Below are 19,871 nucleotides of genomic sequence, written 5' to 3'. Positions count from 1 at the left end.
CCCTAAGGTTGGCTTCACACATGGTGTTTTGCACGCTTTTTTGCTGCATTTTTGAACTGCAGCAAAAAAAAAACCTGCATTAAAAAAATGCATGTGGGCTTTCAAAAATTACACATGATTTCTAATAATTGCATGTATTTTTTAAAAATCACATGCATTATTTAAAACGTATTATCTTTTTTAATGGTTTTTTTTTTAACTTCACAAATGCAGCAAAAACTATGTGTGAATGCAGTTACATTTTGGGCTTCTAGTAAGCATCAACATAAATTAATAAGTCCGTGAGGAAAGAATACCTGACCTATAGAGGTTAGGTAATATGGCTGAAGAAAGAGAAGATCCAAAGGCATCTAGTTCTGTTAGGACAGTCCTGTATCAAAATTTCTTGGTTTTCCCTTCTCACTGGGCAGGAAAAAATCCATCAAGTGCCTATAATTAGAGGCACACCAGAGTTCACAGGCCTTGGGAGTATCAGCATGTGAGTAGGTAAAGTGGAGGCGCTCTAGCTGGTAGCCAGTACGCCCTCTAAAGTGGGCAATCTGAAAAAGAAAGTGTGAAATAACATACTGATGAGGTCAATGAGCCCAATTACAGATATACCTGTCTGCAGGGTGCAGTGACTTTTAACTCAATTCTGCCAGACTTTTATGCCTTAACAGTGACGTTACTGGACAAGTAAAATGTATAGGTCAGCTAAAAAACCTCCAATGCATTTCAGAAATTCCGGTTTCCTTCCTCAGGAATTTTTTATCCTTCAGTGACTATCATCCGTGGGAACCTGTTTTAAATACACTTTATTTAAAAAAAATATATATTTTTTTTTTAAAGTGCCAGTTAGTGATGAGTGAGCATACTCGCTAAGGGCAATTGCTCGAGCGAGCATTGCCCTTAGCGAGTACCTGCCCACTCGAGAGAAAAGGTTCGGGTGCCGGGTATCACTAGTGCCAGTTTCTTCTCATTCATTGTCATAAGCGTATCTCATCCATGTTTGGTAGCTGGTAACAAGTCTTTTTTTCAAGCCAATAGTAATGATTTAACTGTTTTTCATGGCAGCTTTTCTTCTTTTCTTAAATATGGCTAAACACACAAAAAATAGCCTACCATCAAGGCTGTTGGCTTGCTGCTCCTCTCTCCCTTTATCTTATTTTTGCTGCTAATGTTCCTTGTTGTTGAAAAAATAGATTGGTTATTTTGACCTTTCTAATACAAGTTATGAATCTAGAATCCGGAATTAGCAGTCATTAGTGGGAAAGAACACCAAAATCCTTATGTGCAGACAGCATCTAGAAATTAATAGTCTGTTAGTGAGAGTTTCAGCAGATATCTCCATTAGTTACATCAAATAGAGATATAACTTTAAGTCTGAGAGGATAGTAAGTTATCTATTGAGGTAGCTTATGGATGAAGGAGACCTCTAACGCAACATAACTAATTACACAAAATACCATGACAAGCTGTCCCTACAATTGCAAGATCCACTTGTCCAGAATGAATCGAGGGATGCTTAAATGATGACAACAGAGTAGTGAAACTTTGTTTACTGTACTGATGTGTCTATTATTAGACGATATCTTACAGTTGTCATCTACCTTATAATATATATTTCACCTATTGTGGTGTGAAAAAATTACCCTGTACTGACACCTAGTATATGTTGCTTCAGTAGTTACTCCAATATAAAGGAATCCAATGTGGAGCGAAACGCGTCGGACCAGACTAGCCCTTGATCAGAATTGATTTATCTAATATTGTGGCAGAATTATTTTCTGCCCTTGTGACTATCAAGACCTTTACGTGACTAACACTCTATAGGAAAGATTTACTCCTTTCTGTTGAAGACACTGTTATATAAACTCCCTTACGTCTCTGGGAGTTATCAAAATCAACTAATATTGTCCTTTCGATTTAGGATAACCTACAGTGGCATCTGAATATAAGTAGAAAAATCTGGGACGTTGAATAACAGTCCACAATTAAATTGACTGCAAATTACTCACGGAAATAACTCACGGAATTAAGTGAGAAGCATCCTATATCCTATACACCCCATATTCTATTTTATGTACCATGTGTGTTTGTACATTTTTGTTTCAATTTTAATCACACCATTAAAAGTTATGTTTTAGGGTCCAAACAGTGACGTGGCTAAACACAAAAAAACTGTGACAAAATTCTGATCTGCCATCCAATGTTTGTATCACGGTATAGTAGCTGGTTCAGAGTTCAGCGGCTGGATGAATGTTGTCAATGAAGCAAGCATAGTCAACAGTTCAGGTGTGACAGACAGATAAACTGCACTAGATTGTACCATAAAACAGTAGCAACAAGCAAGACTATTAGGCAATCAAGGCAAAGAATTCCAAGAGGCAAAGGACTAGATCAATAGGTTCTGCAAAGGAACAGTCCAGAATCACCAGTAGCTCGGTGAGACGAGCGGCTGCCTGGGGCACAGGAGTTTCTGGGCTCGTAATGCTGACTGACAGGTCACTTTTCATGCCATAATTACTGTAAAATGCAGCATTTTACCAGAATTTGTGGTTATTGCAGCACCTTTATAGGAATAATCTTGCTGACTCCCATGAATTAGTACAGTGATTTAGTTTTGCAGTAATTGTTCTTGTGTTTTTTCCAGTGGTATTTTGCACACTGACATGTTTTTTGTATACCAGAAAAAATTATTTTTGACAGCATGTTGGGTACAGTAGAAATGCCTAGTTTATACCTCAATTCTGTAACATTTCAACCATATTGGTCTTTATGAAAAAAATCACAGAAAGCGGTCACATACTCACTGATACATTGAGACAAGAGGGCAGGCGTATAAACCAGATATCCTTCAAACATGCAGAGTCCAGACTGATATATAGGCCTTTTTCAAGAATTTTATGCTTTTTATATACATCATACCACATATATAAATTGCAGCATGTCCTATCTTTGGGCGTTCCCTTTGAACACATCGACCATTGCACAGTGTGCGATGTGCACGCAAGTGCGATGTGAGGTTTCCCATTGAAATCAATGGGAAACACTTACCAATCCTCCAGCACGGCTTTTAGCCACATTGGAGGATCACAACTGTACTGAAGTGATGGGAGGCTTTTTTGACACAAAACTTCCTTGCACATGCACATGGGGATATCACGCTCGCCGTGTGAAACTAGTCATAAGCAGAGACTTTTTTATCTTTAACTGCCTGCATATATCTCATCCATTTCCACTAAATGTGTTAGATTTATTTATAATGAAATATGCATCAGTAATGCAGTTACATAATTTCTGTCATGCAGAAAAGTATTAATGGTCAGACCATAAAAAAAGACCTCAGCACTCCAGGAGGTAAGCCAATCAGAAAAAATACAAGTGAAGAACTTCCTTCACAGGGGTGTCTCAGAAGAGAGCATCCCTAAATCCATGAAACCAGTCAAACTCCTTAGAATTACCAACTCCCAGGGAAAAGTCCAGTGGGGGGGTCGACCAGAATTTAGGCGTTCCGGACCGTACCATCCAGGAGGTCCAGACACACCAGAGAGTTATATTTCATTTTCTCACCATCACATTTGACATTTAAGCTATTATACTGTATTTTTTCCTCAATCTACCCCTGGAGCACTGTCTTTAGCTGATTGTTATAATCTCTGTCATTAGAATACTGAAAAAGGGAATTTTATTTGTTGGTGTGGCCCTATGAAGAGGAGATGTTCATTGGTAAAGGAGAGAATAAATAGTTCACCTGTGTGTCTAATGTTGATGGGAAAAAGAATAGTTATTGTTGTATATCTGAGTTAAGATTCTTGAACTTGTTCATAAGATTGTTAAAATTAGAATAATACTGACACCACATGTAAAGACTTTTTAGCATAGTTGCAAATATCAATATTTGATCTCCATTCATGTAAAGATAAGGTGAGGGAATTGAACAACAAAACATGAGAACAAACAGACTTTAAAATAATTTATTTATGGCATTTTGTCCAGTGTCCCTTGTTAAAGTAATCCCTCAATCTAAGTGATACTCAAGGGGTTTTGAAGCCTCATCAACCAGGTATGCCCAGTAGTCTATATGGTGCATCGGAGAAGAACACAACATGGTGTAATTTAAGTGTTGTCCAGAGCTCTTTTGAAGGAAGTAGCTAAATCACACAAAAAGTTTTAATTTTTAAGTTTAAAAAGTTTTAATTGCAAAAAGATCAAAGAAACATGTAGTGGTCCAATCACAGTGGACAGCACCCTAAGTTACTCCTTATTGCAGTACAAAAGTACTAAATCATTTCAAAACTTTAACACTGACGATTGAATACATAATGTGACGTGTGTATGCATTAACTACCTTGATAAGAGTAAGGAGTTCAGATATAATGACTAAATATGGTCTCCAGGACACGCTCCATCCCCCAGTCTCAAGGCCAGTCCAATCCAGTTTACAATGCTTTCACGAATTTAGGACTAAACTATATTAACCACTGAATAACAAATGTAACACATGTCAGTTTTCAACACTTTCATACATTAATGCCTGGTGTTACTGCATTTGGAAGAAACAACCTGCAGTAGACATTTCTGAAGATTGGAAATGTAATGGAGATGGTAGAGTAGGACAAAGCTCATTATTTAATGTGTTCATGGACGTGTTTGAAAACCAAACAAAATAATAAAAGCGAGTAGTTTTTTTTAATACAAGTTTTTTTAATTACCCCATAACCTCAGTTGTGTATAATTCTACACCTTTTCTGAGTTAAGCTTTCTATATGTTAATTAGTGCAAGGTCGCTCAGTAAGATAAGTACTGCATACTTCTAGACTTAATATCTGGGGTAATTAAACAGCATCTTAATGACTTCACCAAGTGGAGAAAAGTCCACTGAGATTCCATGAGTATGCTTAATTGTATATAAGTAAATTAATTTGCTCTATGTAATTGGCCTCTTATAGATAATTCTTTTAAGGCAACTTATTGGATCATACTGAGCTAATAGAAGAAGAATCCCTTGGTCTCGACCTCCATCCCTTTAGCCTGTGTCATGAGTGCCACATGAATCCCTAACAGATGGGCAACACAATTATGAAGAAAAGAGGGGTGCGAAAAAGGATGTGAACATAACGATGGCACAACAACAAGAAGTCATATCTCAAAAAGTGATCGCACACCCAAAGTATAATGGCCAACCTTTATTTAAAAAATAAACATATGAACTCATTTAAAACACTTAAAAAGTTATACCATTTATGCTACAATAAGCCAAGCGGTCATAAGTGGCAACTTATAAGGATAAACATAAACCACCTAACAAGAGCAGCAAAATATAGCGATAAAATGCATATTCAGTCCAATGGAATAAGACAAGAAAGTATAAAAAAGTGCAAGTGCATAAGATATTCAGAATTGGAAAGTCCCAAATGGAATAGAATAATAATGTATTGCAAGGTAGCAAATAAGTCCTAAACACCATGCATCTCCTGAAAGTCAATGCAGATAAATCCAGGCTCAACTTCAGCACCTCATTCTCCTTGATAGTGCCAGAGGGAAAGCACAGCATTACTACTACCCCTCCCATGACGTTGTTAGTGTACTGGTCCATCCCACCCTTTCACTTAAGAAGACTTTTTGTAGATGGTTAAGTAATAGAGTCCAGGACAAGTCAGTAGGATGGCTTGTGCTTAATGCCTTGCAGTATGCTTTTCTCTATTGTCTTGCCCCAAACTTCTAGTTAGACAGTGAATATCCACTTTCCTTAGGTATTCCTCCCATACATAAGAAGTGCTAAGCAGGTATGTCAAAAATAAAAAAAAATTTTTGTGCGCTGAACTTTATTTAGTAGAAGCATCAAATAAAATCCAGCATACATATTTTAGTTAGGTGACTTCCGGGAATTGTTGTCACGTGACTAAAATCACTGTCTGGCCCTATCCTAAGGTTCTGTCCACATATATCACAGTCATATTATGGTTCTTACCCTGACTTTTGCAGAATTACTGCAAAAAAAAAATTATTTGACTGTGCTGTGTAATTAGACTCTAAATGTAGTAGAATATCTAGATCAAAAGCTTTCTGCTATGCTATAATTGCATATGATAATAGCTTCTGCTGATGATTTCAGGTGCTCCCACTGGCTCATGTAAGTGGAAACAGAAAACTTATCACATTAATTAATCCCCAAGCTGTGAACCTCTCAGACTACAAGGAAAAGCTTGGGCGAGCAATTAAGTCATATGAAAGGTACATTATAATAAGTAATATTTACTCCATGTATAATTTTACTGATTGCTAAGTCTCCTAACTAGACAACTGTGGATGCTTTTCATATGTATTTACATGTGAGATGTGGTCTGTTATTAGCATCACAGCTGGACAAAGGTTTATTTGTTAGAGGTGCTGGAAAACATGACAATCCAAAAACTATCAAACTGCAAAGTGTCTGCTACTCTGGCTTGCTCATAGCTGTCATGTTTAAAGGATCCCACAATCAGAGCTGTAACTTGAAGCTCCTAGGCCCCAATGCAAAACCTGGAACGGGGCCCCCAACTATAATGCTTTATTCATAGTACTGGGCTCCCAATATGGAGAAGAGAGGCCTTATGGGCCCCCTAAGGCTCCTGGGCCCCGGTGCAACCGCATCCCCTGCATCCTCTATAGTTACGCCCCTGCCCGCAATCATATATATGCATATAATAAATCACAGACACCATAATTCAATGCTTACTTGTTACTTTTTTATTGCATGGTTTACATGACATACATACACAATGCTTTTTTCTCCATAAAATCCATGAAGTGCTTCAGTTCATGCACAGCAAGCCGAGGTAGTGACAAGGCAGGAGAGCCTTGCTTGAAGACATGTTAGCAATAGCAGCAAGGTTGTGGGGAATTTCCCCCTTCCTCAGGCATTCTGCGTAATGCAACTACCTCGGCTTGCTGTATAGGAATTAGAACACTTTATGTACTAAAAGCACTTCATGGTGAATAAAAGCCTTGTGTACATATGCCTTGAAAACAATGAGATAAAGAAGTAACAGATAAGTATTGGATTATGGTTCCTAAAAAATATTACAACTTTAAAAAAATTCAATGATTTATCTTAGGCCCTGGGAAAGTATTGAATTGTATTTTATGCAGTAGTGTTGTGTGCATAACATTTGTGCTGTATGCATAGCAAGAAGTACGTTTACAAAAGACATGTATTGTAGTTTTATTAACAGGGTCTCAGAAGCTGAGCACGCAGCTTTGTCATAATTAACCTTTGTAATGTTTTAGTAAGAGATAAGTATCACACATGCTGTAAACACAACTGTTGACTTGTTGATTTTGTGGGGGACGTAACACTATATAACCTCCTGTATTGCAACAATAAAACAGAAGACCTTGGAAACATCACTTTCTCTTCTCTGATGTATCTTAAAATAATTAGGCATACCTGATTGATAAGGCTGCAATATCCCTAGAGTATTCTCTAAATTAAAGGGGTTGTCTCGCGAAATCAAGTGGGGTTATACACTTCTGTATGGCCATATTAATGCACTTTGTAATATACATCGTGCATTAAATATGAGCCATACAGAAGTTATTCACTTACCTGCTCCGTTGCTAGCGTCCTCGTCTCCATGGTTCCGTCTAAATTCGCTGGCGGCTTGCTTTTTTAGACGCGCTTGCGCAGTCCGGTCTTCTGCTCTGAGCACGAGCCGCTTCAGTGTGCTCGCCGCTACAGCTCTTCTGCGCATGCGCAGACGAGCTGTATCTTCTCGGGAGCGCGCTGGAGCGGCCATTCTGCTACCATCCTCTGTTAGAGGAAGGTGCAGAAACTGGAGCCGCCCAGCCGAGAAGCCCAGCCCAGCAGCCCAGCCGAGCCGCCCAGCCCAGCCACCCAGGTAAGTGATGGGTGACGGACTGACGGGGGTGACGCGTGACTGACTGCCGCTGTGGCCCCGGAGCCTACCGCTGGGCCCCGGGGCCTACCACTGGGGAGCTGGGGCCTACCGCTGGGCCCCGGAGCCTACCGCTGGGGAGCCGGGGCCTACCGCTGGGGAGCCGGGGCCTACCGCTGGGGAGCCGGGGCTAGCGTGGGGAAGCCGGGGCTAGCGCGGGGAAGCCGGGGGCTAGCGCCGGTTACCTGCTGCCTGGCGGTGGGTGACTGGTCGGCCGCGTTCAATCCCGGGGTCCGGTCGGCGGCTGCGGGGCGTCTGGTTGTCAGGGAGACACAGCCGGTAGCGTCTCGGGAGCGCGCACGTCGGGCTACAGCAAGCGACGGGAAAAGAGCCGGCGGCCATCTTGGGGAAACTTTTTATAAGTTGCTGAAACGCTGGAACTGTAAGTACAAACCAGCTAGAAAAGTCATTTACAGGGGGGGTTAGTAATGTATGCTTAATTAGGGGGACTGGGCAAAAAAAAAATGTCACTGCTTCCTCGAGACAACCCCTTTAAGTGCTAACTTTTACAGGCTCTGTTCACGCTTCAGTTGTTCTGTTCTGGAACACAAGAACAGAAATAAAACAGCCATTGGGTCTGTCAAAGTGACATAACCTGATAGAGCCCAGAATGACTAGAATGGGTTCCATTATTTTATCAGAAAATAATAGCGTAACATGCTGCACTATTTTTTCCTGGCATTACTTACTTACACAAATATTGTCATTTTTCTATTGTTGTGGTGTCTACTTTTGCAAAATTGTAAGCGGGAAGTACTGATTCGAGGCACTAAAACTGACACTGGGTTTTTGATTGAATTTAGTAACAAAATGAGAGTTGGCCTTCAGTTTCTGATAAGCTAAATAAAGGTTTGACAACCAACCTGCATTCACTTTTGTTAAAATAGATCAGTGACAATACCTCTGTAAGTAGCAAATACACAATACCAAACTGAATCTCACCATCGGGGACTTGGCAGAATTTTCTTGCTGTTGTGGAAATTCAGTATGCCACCTACATGGAGCAGTTAGTAGTCCACATCAACACTTCTGTTCCCATTGCTAGAAATGACTTATGTTAAGGTGGCCATACAGATTAGACAGACGTCAGCTAAACCTGACAATTGGTGGGATTGACCAACCATTTAATCAGTGTAGGGGGTATCCCATCTCTCCCTCCTTGGCAGATGTTGGGGGAAAGAAGGGTCACACGTCTTGGATTTCAACATGTTTTTCATCTTTTGTTTTTAAGAGATAAGCCAACACCAGGTGGTGTGTGTTAGTGGCTTATTCCACTCTACCACGGAGAAGACATGCATGTTCAGGTGAACTGACAGTGCATATGTATGGATGGGTTGAGAAAAGCTGTCAGTCAAACAGACATCTAAGTTCCCATGGCCACCTTAAGTGTTTGCATTTTTTGTGACTTTGGGTGGGGGCTTTAGCAGGGTATGTCTTTAGGGTTTATCCACTTTCCATGGAGCCCGTATGGCTCCTTTACTACATTGCCACGCATATGTCATGTATTGCCTTAAAGCTATGTCAGATTCCTTATATACAGGGGGATTCTCTTCTGGAAGCAGTGCTTTTAGGTGAGAATACTTCCAGAATGTCAGATCTATTGGAACATGCCACAACTTTTTTCTCTCAAATTTTGTATGAAATCAGAGGCATTCAGAGGTACAGTAGAGGGCTCATGCATTCAAGTCTTATTATAATTTCAGACCAAAAGAAGCATAATATAGCTATGGGCACAAGCCTTTAAGATGTACATTTACCCCTTTAGTGACGGCCAATTCACCTTTTTACTGATCCCACTAATGGCCTTTAAACCTGCACATACATCTTTTTAGGGCGGTAGTTTTGCTGACTATTGACAGTCAGGCTTTTGTTCTAACCTCCAATAACAGAAAAACCTCATATCCTGGCAGATTAACCCCTTACATGTCACAGTCAATAGCAACTGTAGCTTGTAAACAGATGACAGGGGCAGAGGGCTCCTTCTGTCACCCATTGGCACTCCAAATTGCAAGGTACCAATGGGTTCCCATAGCAGTCAGAAGCCTGAGAAACACCTCCATGCCTGTCATGTAACTCAGCCTATAAGACCCAACCACTGACAGAGTCTAATAGGCTGCTGTCATAGGCTTACTAGGATGCACTGCATAAACAATCGAACAAGCACATCTTCAATTCCCGTTGAGGGACTCAAAATAGCGTCAATTAAAGTTTAAATTTAAAGAGAAAAATTTCAGTGTAAAAAAAAAAAAAAGCTTTTTTTTTACCCACAAAATCCCTTTTTAAATGAATAAAATGCCCCTCAAAAGTAAAATAACAACACATAATAGATATTACCTATTATTTATAACGACCCAGACAATGAAAATATTTTGTTATTTATCTCTCATGGTGAACGCTGTAAAAATAATTTTAAAAAACTAATGCCACAATTGCTCTTTTTTCTTTTGTTCACCTCCCAAAAAAAGCAATAAAAAACAGTCCAAAAGTCACATGTACCAATAGAAACTACAATTCTTCCCACAAAACACACACGACCTCAAATAGTTCCATTGCTGTAAAAATAAAAACCTCATGGGTTTTACAACGCGGTGATGCAGATTCAATTGTTTTTCTTTAAAAACCATTTTAATGAAATAGCCGAAATAGTGGTGATCCAGATAACAAAAGTTAAATCAAAACCCCCAAACGGTGGAATTTCTGTACATTTTTTCCAAATGTGCCCCCAAAAAATGTTATAAAAATAATTTCAGAAAGTAGCACTGTGTATGTAATAAAATACAGGGTGATTTGAAGGTCTCCATAGGGAGCGCTTCTAGAATCCAGGCTTATTCTACGTTTGCGTCCTGCATGCCCAGATAGGATTGTGAGACTGATGGAGGATGTTGTTTTCTCATCTCTTTATGTAAATGATCATTTCCTCACTACAATATAAGCTGTTGCTCAGTGCTGCCTTTCATTTGGAATGCAGATCACTCATTTGGCTATTCATTTAGCTATCCTTATGAACTGTATAATCTATTTGTGTAACTGGTATTATGCTAATGACCTTCACCATGTGCAATCCACCTTTTGTATCCTTTACTAGGCGCCTTAATCTAATTGTATGGAGGGCTTTACCCCAGGAGGAAAGAGACAAGTAAGTCCTCACTTCATTTTAAATGTTTTCTTGACTGTGGTAAATTAAAGGTTAAAAGTAATTGACTCTTTGTTGCTTACATCTGTTTAAAGTGATTGTTCGGTTTCAGCCCCAAACTGGTCAATAGCAGCATAAAGCAAACAAACAATACTTACTGCTGCAGCCAATCACTAAGCAGTGAATCATTGAGGTAAGTGATTAGCTGCAGCGGTCAATGTGTCATTGGCGTAATGTCACTGCTTGGTAAAAGGAAGCCCAGTGCAGAAAACCGGAGCGGTGGCACTGAATCTAACTAAGTAGTGCATGTTTTATGCAACTGGCCACCATTGCCTGGTTTTGGAGGGAAACTGGACAACCCCTTTAATCTCTTGATAAGATACAGTGGATGTCCTCAGGTCTTGTATGGATCAGGCACCCAGCTGACACCCGATCACATGCTGACTGCTGTATTTAAGCGGATTGACAGAGGAAAGGGACTCCCTTTGTCCCCAAAAAAGCCCCTTCATGACGAGATTGTGGGATGTCATTCAGTTGTCATGGGAGCCAAGGGGCCTTACTCCCAAGCTTGCTATGTATTTCTTAATATTAAACCCTGCCCCTTTAGCTGGGCTTAATAGGATGCTGGTAAAAGTACAACTTACTGTAATACTAAAGTATTGCAGTAGCTTATAGAATTTATCAAATAATTGCAAATTCAATTCCCTTAGTTTTCTTATTTTTCTCTTTCTTTAAGTTAAAAAAAATGCTTTACCATTTTCAAAACAGAAAAAAACAAATATTCAGCATCATCGTGTCCATGAAAGTTCAATCTATTAAAATATTGTATTATTTATCACATGCAGTGAAAGCTTTCATAAAAAAAATATGCAATTTAGAAACTTTACTTAATTGGTCATCCCAATTTCCAAGAAAAATATATTAAAAATGATCAAAAAATTCTTTACGCCAAAATCATACTACTAGAACTACAGCTACCCTGTAAAAAGCAATCACTTACACAGCCCCCTCAACAGAAAAATAGAAAAGTAATGGGTGTCAGAAAATAGTAAGAAAAAGGAATTTTTGCCAAAAATTTGTATTTTGTTTCTGATGTAGGACAAAAAAACTATATAAATTTGGTATCACTGTAATTTTACTAAACCACAGAATAATGTTAACACCTCAAACCATGTTATTGTGGGTTTGATTAAAGTCTAATGTGTATAGGGGCCTTAAGGGAGTATATCTCTATGGAATGACTTCCAGCGAAGCATAGCATGATTTTTTTGGGGGGTTGGATTCTAAACTGAATAGTGAAAAAAAATCATCCTATGCCTCTGGAGGAATATAGAGCTACAGTGTGGATGCAAAGATTTGAGTAGATGTTGTAGTTAAAGCTATGCGCAGTTCGTATGGTTGGTTGTAGAGATGAGCGAGCACCAAAATGCTCGGGTGCTCGTTACTCGAGACGAATTTTTCGCGATGCTCGAGGGTTCGTTTCGAGTAACGAACCCCATTGAAGTCAATGGGCGACTCAAGCATTTTTGTATCTCGCCGATGCTCGCTAAGGTTTTCATTTGTGAAAATCGGGGCAATTCAAGAAAGTGATGGGAACGACACAGAAACGGATAGGGCAGGCGAGGGACTACATGTTGGGCTGCATCTCAAGTTCACAGGTCCCACTATTAAGCCACAATAGCGGCAAGAGTGGGCCCCCCCCCTCCCAACAATTTTTACTTCTGAAAAGCCCTCATTAGCAAGGCACACCTTAGCTAAGCACCACACTACCTCCAACAAAGCACAATCACTGCCTGCATGACACTCCGCTGCCACTTCTCCTGGGTTACATGCTGCCAATTCCCCCCTGTACGACCCAGTGTCCACAGCGCACACCAAACTGTCCCTGCCCAGCCTTCAGCTGCCCTCATGCCACGCCACCGTCATGTCCATTTATAAGGGCGTCTGCCACAGGAAAAGCAGGCACACACTGCAGAGGGTTGGCACGGCTAGGCAGCGACCCTCTTTAAAAGGGGCGGGACGATAGCCCACAATGCTGTACAGAAGCAATGAAAAATCCAATCCTGTGCCACCTCCATCTGGAGCTGCACACGTGGGCATAGCAATGGGGAACCTATGTGCCACACACTATTCATTCTGTCAAGGTGTCTGCACGCCCCAGTCAGACCGCGTTTTTTTATAAATAGTCACAGGCAGGTACAACTCCGCAATGGGAATTCCGTGTGCACCCACAGCATGGGTGGCTCCCTGGAACCCACCCGCTGTACATAAATGTATCCCATTGCAGTGCCCATCACAGCTGAGGTAGTAATGTCGTGTTTAATGCAGGTGGGCTTCGGCCCACACTGCATGCCCCAGTCAGACTGGGGTTCTTTAGAAGTGGAAACAGATGCATTTACAACTCCCTGTGGACCGACAGCATGGGTGGCTCCCTGGAACCCACCGGCAGTACATAAAAATATCCCATTGCATTGCCCAACACAGCTGAGGTAGTAATGTCGTGCTTAATGCAGGTGGGCTTCGGCCCACACTGCATGCCCCAGTCAGACTGGGGTTTTTTAAAAGTGGAAACAGATGCATTTACAACTCCCTGTGGACCGACAGCATGGGTGGGTGCCAGGAAGCCACCGGCGGTACATAAATATATCCCATTGCAGTGCCCATCACAGCTGAGGTAGTAATGTCGTGTTTAATGCAGGTGGGCTTCGGCCCACACTGCATGCCCCAGTCAGACTGGGGTTCTTTAGAAGTGGAAACAGATGCATTTACAACTCCCTGTGGACCGACAGCATGGGTGGGTGCCAGGAAGCCACCGGCGGTACATAAAAATATTCCATTGCATTGCCCAACACAGCGGATGTAACATCAGCTGTAATGCAGGTGGGCTAAAAATTAATTGGATTACACTGTAGGCGAGGGCCCACAAAAATTGCTGTATCAACAGTACTAATGTACATCAGAAAAATTGGCCATGGCCAACCAAGAGGGCAGGTGAAATCCATTAATCGCTTTGGTTAATGTGGCTTAATTGGTAACAAGGCCTGGAGGCAGCCCAGTTAAAATAAAAATTGGTTCAGGTGCAAGTTTCAACGCTTTAATGAGCATTGAAACGCATAAAAATTGTTTAGAAAAATTATATGACTGAGCCTCGTGGGCCTAAGAAAAATTGCCTGTTCGGCGTGATTATGTGAGGTTTCAGGAGGAGTAGCAGGAGGAGGAGGAGGAGGAATATTATACACAGATTGATGAAGCGAAAAGGTCCCCGTTTTTGATGGGGATACAGAACGATGCTTCCATCCGCGGGTGCAGCCTACGTATTGCTTAGGTATCGCTGCTGTCCGCTGGTGGAGAAGAGAAGTCTGGGGAAATCCAGGCTTTGTTCATCTTGATGAGTGTAAGCCTGTCGGCACTGTCGGTTGACAGGCGGGTATGCTTATCTGTGATGATTCCCCCAGCCGCACTAAACACCCTCTCTGACAAGACGCTAGCCGCAGGACAAGCAAGCACCTCCAGGGCATACAGCGCGAGTTCAGGCCACGTGTCCAGCTTCGACACCCAGTAGTTGTAGGGGGCAGAGGCGTCACGGAGGACGGTCGTGCGATCGGCTACGTACTCCCTCACCATCCTTTTACAGTGCTCCCGCCGACTCAGCCGTGACTGGGGAGCGGTGACAGTCTTGCTGGGAAGCCATAAAGCTGTCAAGGGCCTTTAAGAGTGTTGGCCTGCCTGTGCTGTACATCCTGCCTGATCTCCACGCCTCCCCTGCTACCTGGCCCTCGGAACTGCGCCTTCGGCCACTACCGCTGTCGTATGGGAATTTTACCATCAGTTTGTCCGCCAGGGTCCTGTGGTATAGCAACACTCTCGAACCCCTTTCCTCTTCGGGTATGAGAGTGGAAAGGTTCTCCTTATACCGTGGGTCGAGCAGTGTGTACACCCAGTAATCCGTAGTGGCCAGAATGCGTGTAACGCGAGGGTCACGAGAAAGGCATCCTAACATGAAGTCAGCCATGTGTGCCAGGGTACCTGTACGCAACACATTGCTGTCCTCACTAGGAAGATCACTTTCAGGATCCTCCTCCTCCTCCTCCTCCTCCTCAGGCCATACACGCTGAAAGGATGACAGCCCAGCAGCATATCTACCCTCACCAGTGGGCCAAGCTGTGTCTTCCCCCTCCTCCTCATCTTCCTCCTCCTCCTCCTCCTCACCGCGCTGAGATATAGACAGGAGGGTGCTCTGACTATCCAGCGACATACTGTCTTCCCCCGCCTCTGTTTCCGAGTGCAAAGCGTCTGCCTTTATGCTTTGCAGGGAACTTCTCAAGAGGCATAGCAGAGGAATGGTGACGCTAATGATTGCAGCATCGCCACTCACCACCTGGGTAGACTCCTCAAAGTTTCCAAGGACCTGACAGATGTCTGCCAACCAGGCCCACTCTTCTGAAAATAATTGAGGAGGCTGACTCCCACTGCGCCGCCCATGTTGGAGTTGGTATTCCACTATAGCTCTACACTGCTCATAGAGCCTGGCCAACATGTGGAGCGTAGAGTTCCACCGTGTGGGCACGTCGCACAGCAGTCGGTGCACTGGCAGATTAAACCGATGTTGCAGGGTGCGCAGGGTGGCAGCGTCCGTGTGGGACTTGCGGAAATGTATGCAGAGCCGGCGCACCTTTCCGAGCAAGTCTGACAAGCGAGGGTAGCTTTTCAGAAAGCGCTGAACCACCAAATTAAAGACGTGGGCCAGGCATGGCACGTGCGTGAGGCTGCCGAGCTGCAGAGCCGCCACCAGGTTACGGCCGTTGTCACACACGACCATGCCCGGTTGGAGGCTCAGCGGCGCAAGCCAGCGGTCGGTCTGCTCTGTCAGACCCTGCAGCAGTTCGTGGGCCGTGTGCCTCTTATCTCCTAAGCTGAGTAGTTTCAGCACGGCCTGCTGACGCTTGCCCACCGCTGTGCTGCCACGCCGCGCGACACCGACTGCTGGCGACGTGCTGCTGCTGACACATCTTGATTGCAAGACAGAGGTTGCGGAGGAGGAGGAGGGTGGTTTAGTGGAGGAAGCATACACCGCCACAGATACCACTACCGAGCTGTGGCCCGCAATTCTGGGGGTGGGTAGGACGTGAGCGGTCCCAGGCTCTGACTCTGTCCCAGCCTCCACTAAATTCACCCAATGTGCCGTCAGGGAGATATAGTGGCCCTGCCTGCCTGTACTTGTCCACGTGTCCGTTGTTAAGTGGACCTTGGCAGTAACCGCGTTGGTGAGGGCGCGTACAATGTTGCGGGAGACGTGGTCGTGCAGGGCTGGGACGGCACATCGGGAAAAGTAGTGGCGACTGGGAACTGAGTAGCGCGGGGCCGCCGCCGCCATCATACTTTTGAAGGACTCCGTTTCCACAACCCTATACGGCAGCATCTCCAGGCTGATAAATTTTGCTATGTGCACGTTTAACGCTTGAGCGTGCGGGTGCGTGGCGGCGTACTTGCGCTTGCGCTCAAACACTTGTGCTAGCGACGGCTGGACGGTGCGCTGAGAGACATTGGTGGATGGGGCCGAGGACAGCGGAGGTGAGGGTGTGGGTGCAGGCCAGGAGACGGTAGTGCCTGTGTCCTCAGAGCGGGGTTGGATCTCAGTGGCAGGTTGGGGCACAGGGGGAGAGGCAGCGGTGCAAACCGGAGGTGGTGAACGGCCTTCGTCCCACCTTGTGGGGTGCTTGGCCATCATATGTCTGCGCATGCTGTTGGTGGTGAGGCTGCTGGTGGTGGCTCCCTGGCTGATCTTGGCGCGACAAACCTTGCACACCACTGTTCGTCGGTCGTCTGCACTCTCAGTGAAAAACTGCCAGACCTTTGAGCACCTCAGCCTCTGCAGGGTGGCATGGCGCGAGGGGGCGCTTTGGGAAACAGTTGGTGGATTATTCGGTCTGGCCCTGCCTCTACCCCTGGCCACCGCACTGCCTCTTGCAACCTGCCCTGCTGCTGCCCTTGCCTCCCCCTCTGAAGACCTGTCCTCAGTAGGCGTAGCAAACCAGGTGGGGTCAGTCACCTCATCGTCCTGCTGCTCTTCCTCAGAATCCAAGGTGCGCTCCTCCCTCGGACTTAATGCCCTTACTACTACCTCACTGATAGACAACTGTGTCTCATCGTCATCGGCCTCCTCACCCACTGAAAGGTCTTGAGACAGTTGCCGGAAGTCCCCAGCCTCATCCCCCGGACCCCGGGAACTTTGCAATGGTTGGGCATCAGTCACGATAAACTCCTCTGGTGGGAGAGGAACCATTGCTGCCCAATCTGAGCAGGGGCCCGAGAACAGTTCCTGGGAGTCTGCCCGCTCCTCAGAATGTCTCATTTTCATGGAGTGAGGAGGCTGGGAGGAAGGAGGAGCAGCAGCCAGAGGATTCTGAGTTGCAGCAGTGGATGGCGCAGAACTCTGGGTGGACGATAGGTTGCTGGAAGCACTTTCTGCCATCAGCGACAGGACCTGCTCACACTGCTCATTTTCTAATAAGGGTCTACCGCGTGGACCCATTAAATGTGCTATGAATGTGGGGACGCCAGAAACGTGCCTCTCTCCTAATCCCGCAGCAGTCGGCTGCGATACACCTGGATCAGGAGCTCGGCCTGTGCCCACACCCGGACTAGGGCCTCCGCGTCCTCGGCCGCGCCCACGTCCTCTAGGCCTACCCCTACCCCTCAGCATGCTGTATTACCAGGAATGCAGAAACACAACACTGTAATTTAATGTGCCGCTTATTGCCCTGTGGTTGTAGGCTGAGTTCGCTTACGGAACGCCAGGAAATAATTTTGCGCAAGCCTGCTGTAACACTTAGCTGGCTGTATTTATTTTGAGAACTACAACCCGCAGCAGACACAGACCCAGAACACTGAGCAGAGTGACAGGCAGGCCAAATAGTTTTTTTTCAAATATTTTTTTCTAAAGGACCACTGCGTATATTCAATCTATATATGTCTTCTGGCCCTGCCTACACAATTCTGTCCCTGATGTGTGTGTCACGGAACTGTAGCGTTGCACTGTTATTAAGTGCAACAGAGCGGTGATTTCAGAGGCAGGAAATAATTTTGCGCAAGCCTGCTGTAACACTTAGCTGGCTGCGTATTTATTTTGAGAACTACAACCCGCAGCAGACACAGATCCAGAACACTGAGCAGAGTGACAGGCAGGCCAAATAGTTTTTTTTCAAATATTTTTTTCTAAAGGACCACTGCGTACATTCAATCGATAATATATGTCTTCTAGCCCTGCCTACACAATTCTATCCCTGTAGTATTACTGCTGGGCGCAATGCTCTGCACGGCCGATATAGGAAAAAAAAAAAAAAGTGCAACACTGCTAAAAGCAGCCTCCACACTACTGCACACGGTTAGATGTGGCCCTAAGAAGGACCGTTGGGGTTCTTGAAGCCTACACTAACTCCTAACACTCTCCCTGCCTAACCACCACTTCTGTCCCTGTAGTATTACTGCAAGGCGCAATGCTCTGCACGGCCGATATAGCAAAAAAAAAAAAAAAGTGCAACACTGCTAAAAGCAGCCTCCACACTACTGCACACTGTTAGATGTGGCCCTAAGAAGGACCGTTGGGGTTCTTGAAGCCTACACTAACTCCTAACACTCTCCCTACAGCAGTTCCAACACTATAGCACTGTCCCTCAGCTATCTCACAACGCATCTGAGGCGAGCCGCGGGAGGGGCCGATTTTTATACTCGGGTGACACCTGATCTCCCCAGCCACTCACAGCAGGGGGGTGGTATAGGGCTGGGACATCACAGGGGGAAGTTGTAATGCCTTCCCTGTCTTTCAATTGGCCAGAAAAGCGCGCTAACGTCTCAGAGATGAAACTGAAAGTAACTCGAACATCGCGTGGTACTCGTTACGAGTAACGAGCATCTCGAACACCCTAATACTCGATCGAGTATCAAGCTCGGATGAGTACGTTCGCTCATCTCTAGTTGGTTGTATGAAACTATTGTATGGTCATGTCCATAAGACATTCGCATGGGCATTAGTACTGTCTGATGGGAACACAGTGGATTTACATTGAGTTTAAGGTAAAATCATGGATATCATCAAATTAAGATGTATTTTGCTGAATCATAAATATCTCTATTTAAGTATATGTGTATATATATATATATATATATATATATATATATATATATATATATATTCACTGTTTGTAGGATATGTTTAAGGGTTTTTCTGGGCTATAAGTTTCATATAGTATATACATTGTCATGAGTAATATATTAGAAGTTGTATATAAAATGTTAATACATTTTAAAGCTTCAACAGTGATGTTCCAATATCATACTTGGATAATAAAGAAGCACTCTTACAAGCTTTAGACAGACTAGGATGGCCTATATCTCCTGAAGATGTAATGTTACTTGAAGATGAAATTCAAGCAGGAAAAACATATCTTCAGCAGGCTTTGGATCTTCAGGAAGCCACCAATAAAAAATCAGTGACTGAATACTCAAGTGTACAGGTAACATGTAATTTGGTTCTAAAATATTCAAAGTGCTAACGACCACTTGTCCGTGAGTGTGTGTGTGAGAGCTTCATATGCTCCGCCCCTGATCACATGACGTGACGTCATCCTAGGTCCTAAAGCATATATAAAACATAGAGCCTGTATGGAGACTCCAATACATAACACTTCACCAATGTACACATACATAGCTCGCGGTGCATGTTGACCAACAACAACATTGAAGCATAGTCCTTCTCCCCTATCTTCACATCTCCTGAACTGGATATTATGTCATCTCTAGTGCTAATGCCGCCAACAACA

General features: G+C 43.9%; 1 protein-coding gene across 3 annotated transcripts in view; it reads left to right on the top strand.

The window, feature by feature from the left end:
- The window catches only part of VWA3B (von Willebrand factor A domain containing 3B), a 136,134-nt gene that overhangs the window by 50,227 nt on the left and 66,036 nt on the right, over positions 1–19,871 (top strand). For all 3 annotated transcript variants that reach the window (XM_066579205.1, XM_066579188.1, XM_066579196.1), the window contains exons 20-22: positions 6,098–6,216; positions 11,005–11,055; positions 19,361–19,565. In XM_066579205.1, coding sequence (XP_066435302.1) covers positions 6,098–6,216; positions 11,005–11,055; positions 19,361–19,565 — 375 coding nt within the window. The remainder of the gene's footprint in view (positions 1–6,097; positions 6,217–11,004; positions 11,056–19,360; positions 19,566–19,871) is intronic.

Source organism: Eleutherodactylus coqui, chromosome 1 (genome assembly GCF_035609145.1).
Source record: "Eleutherodactylus coqui strain aEleCoq1 chromosome 1, aEleCoq1.hap1, whole genome shotgun sequence".
NCBI classification, from domain to species: Eukaryota; Metazoa; Chordata; class Amphibia; order Anura; family Eleutherodactylidae; genus Eleutherodactylus; species Eleutherodactylus coqui.
The sequence above is the reverse complement of the archived record's forward strand: the minus strand, read 5'-3'. Positions and strand labels throughout refer to the sequence as shown.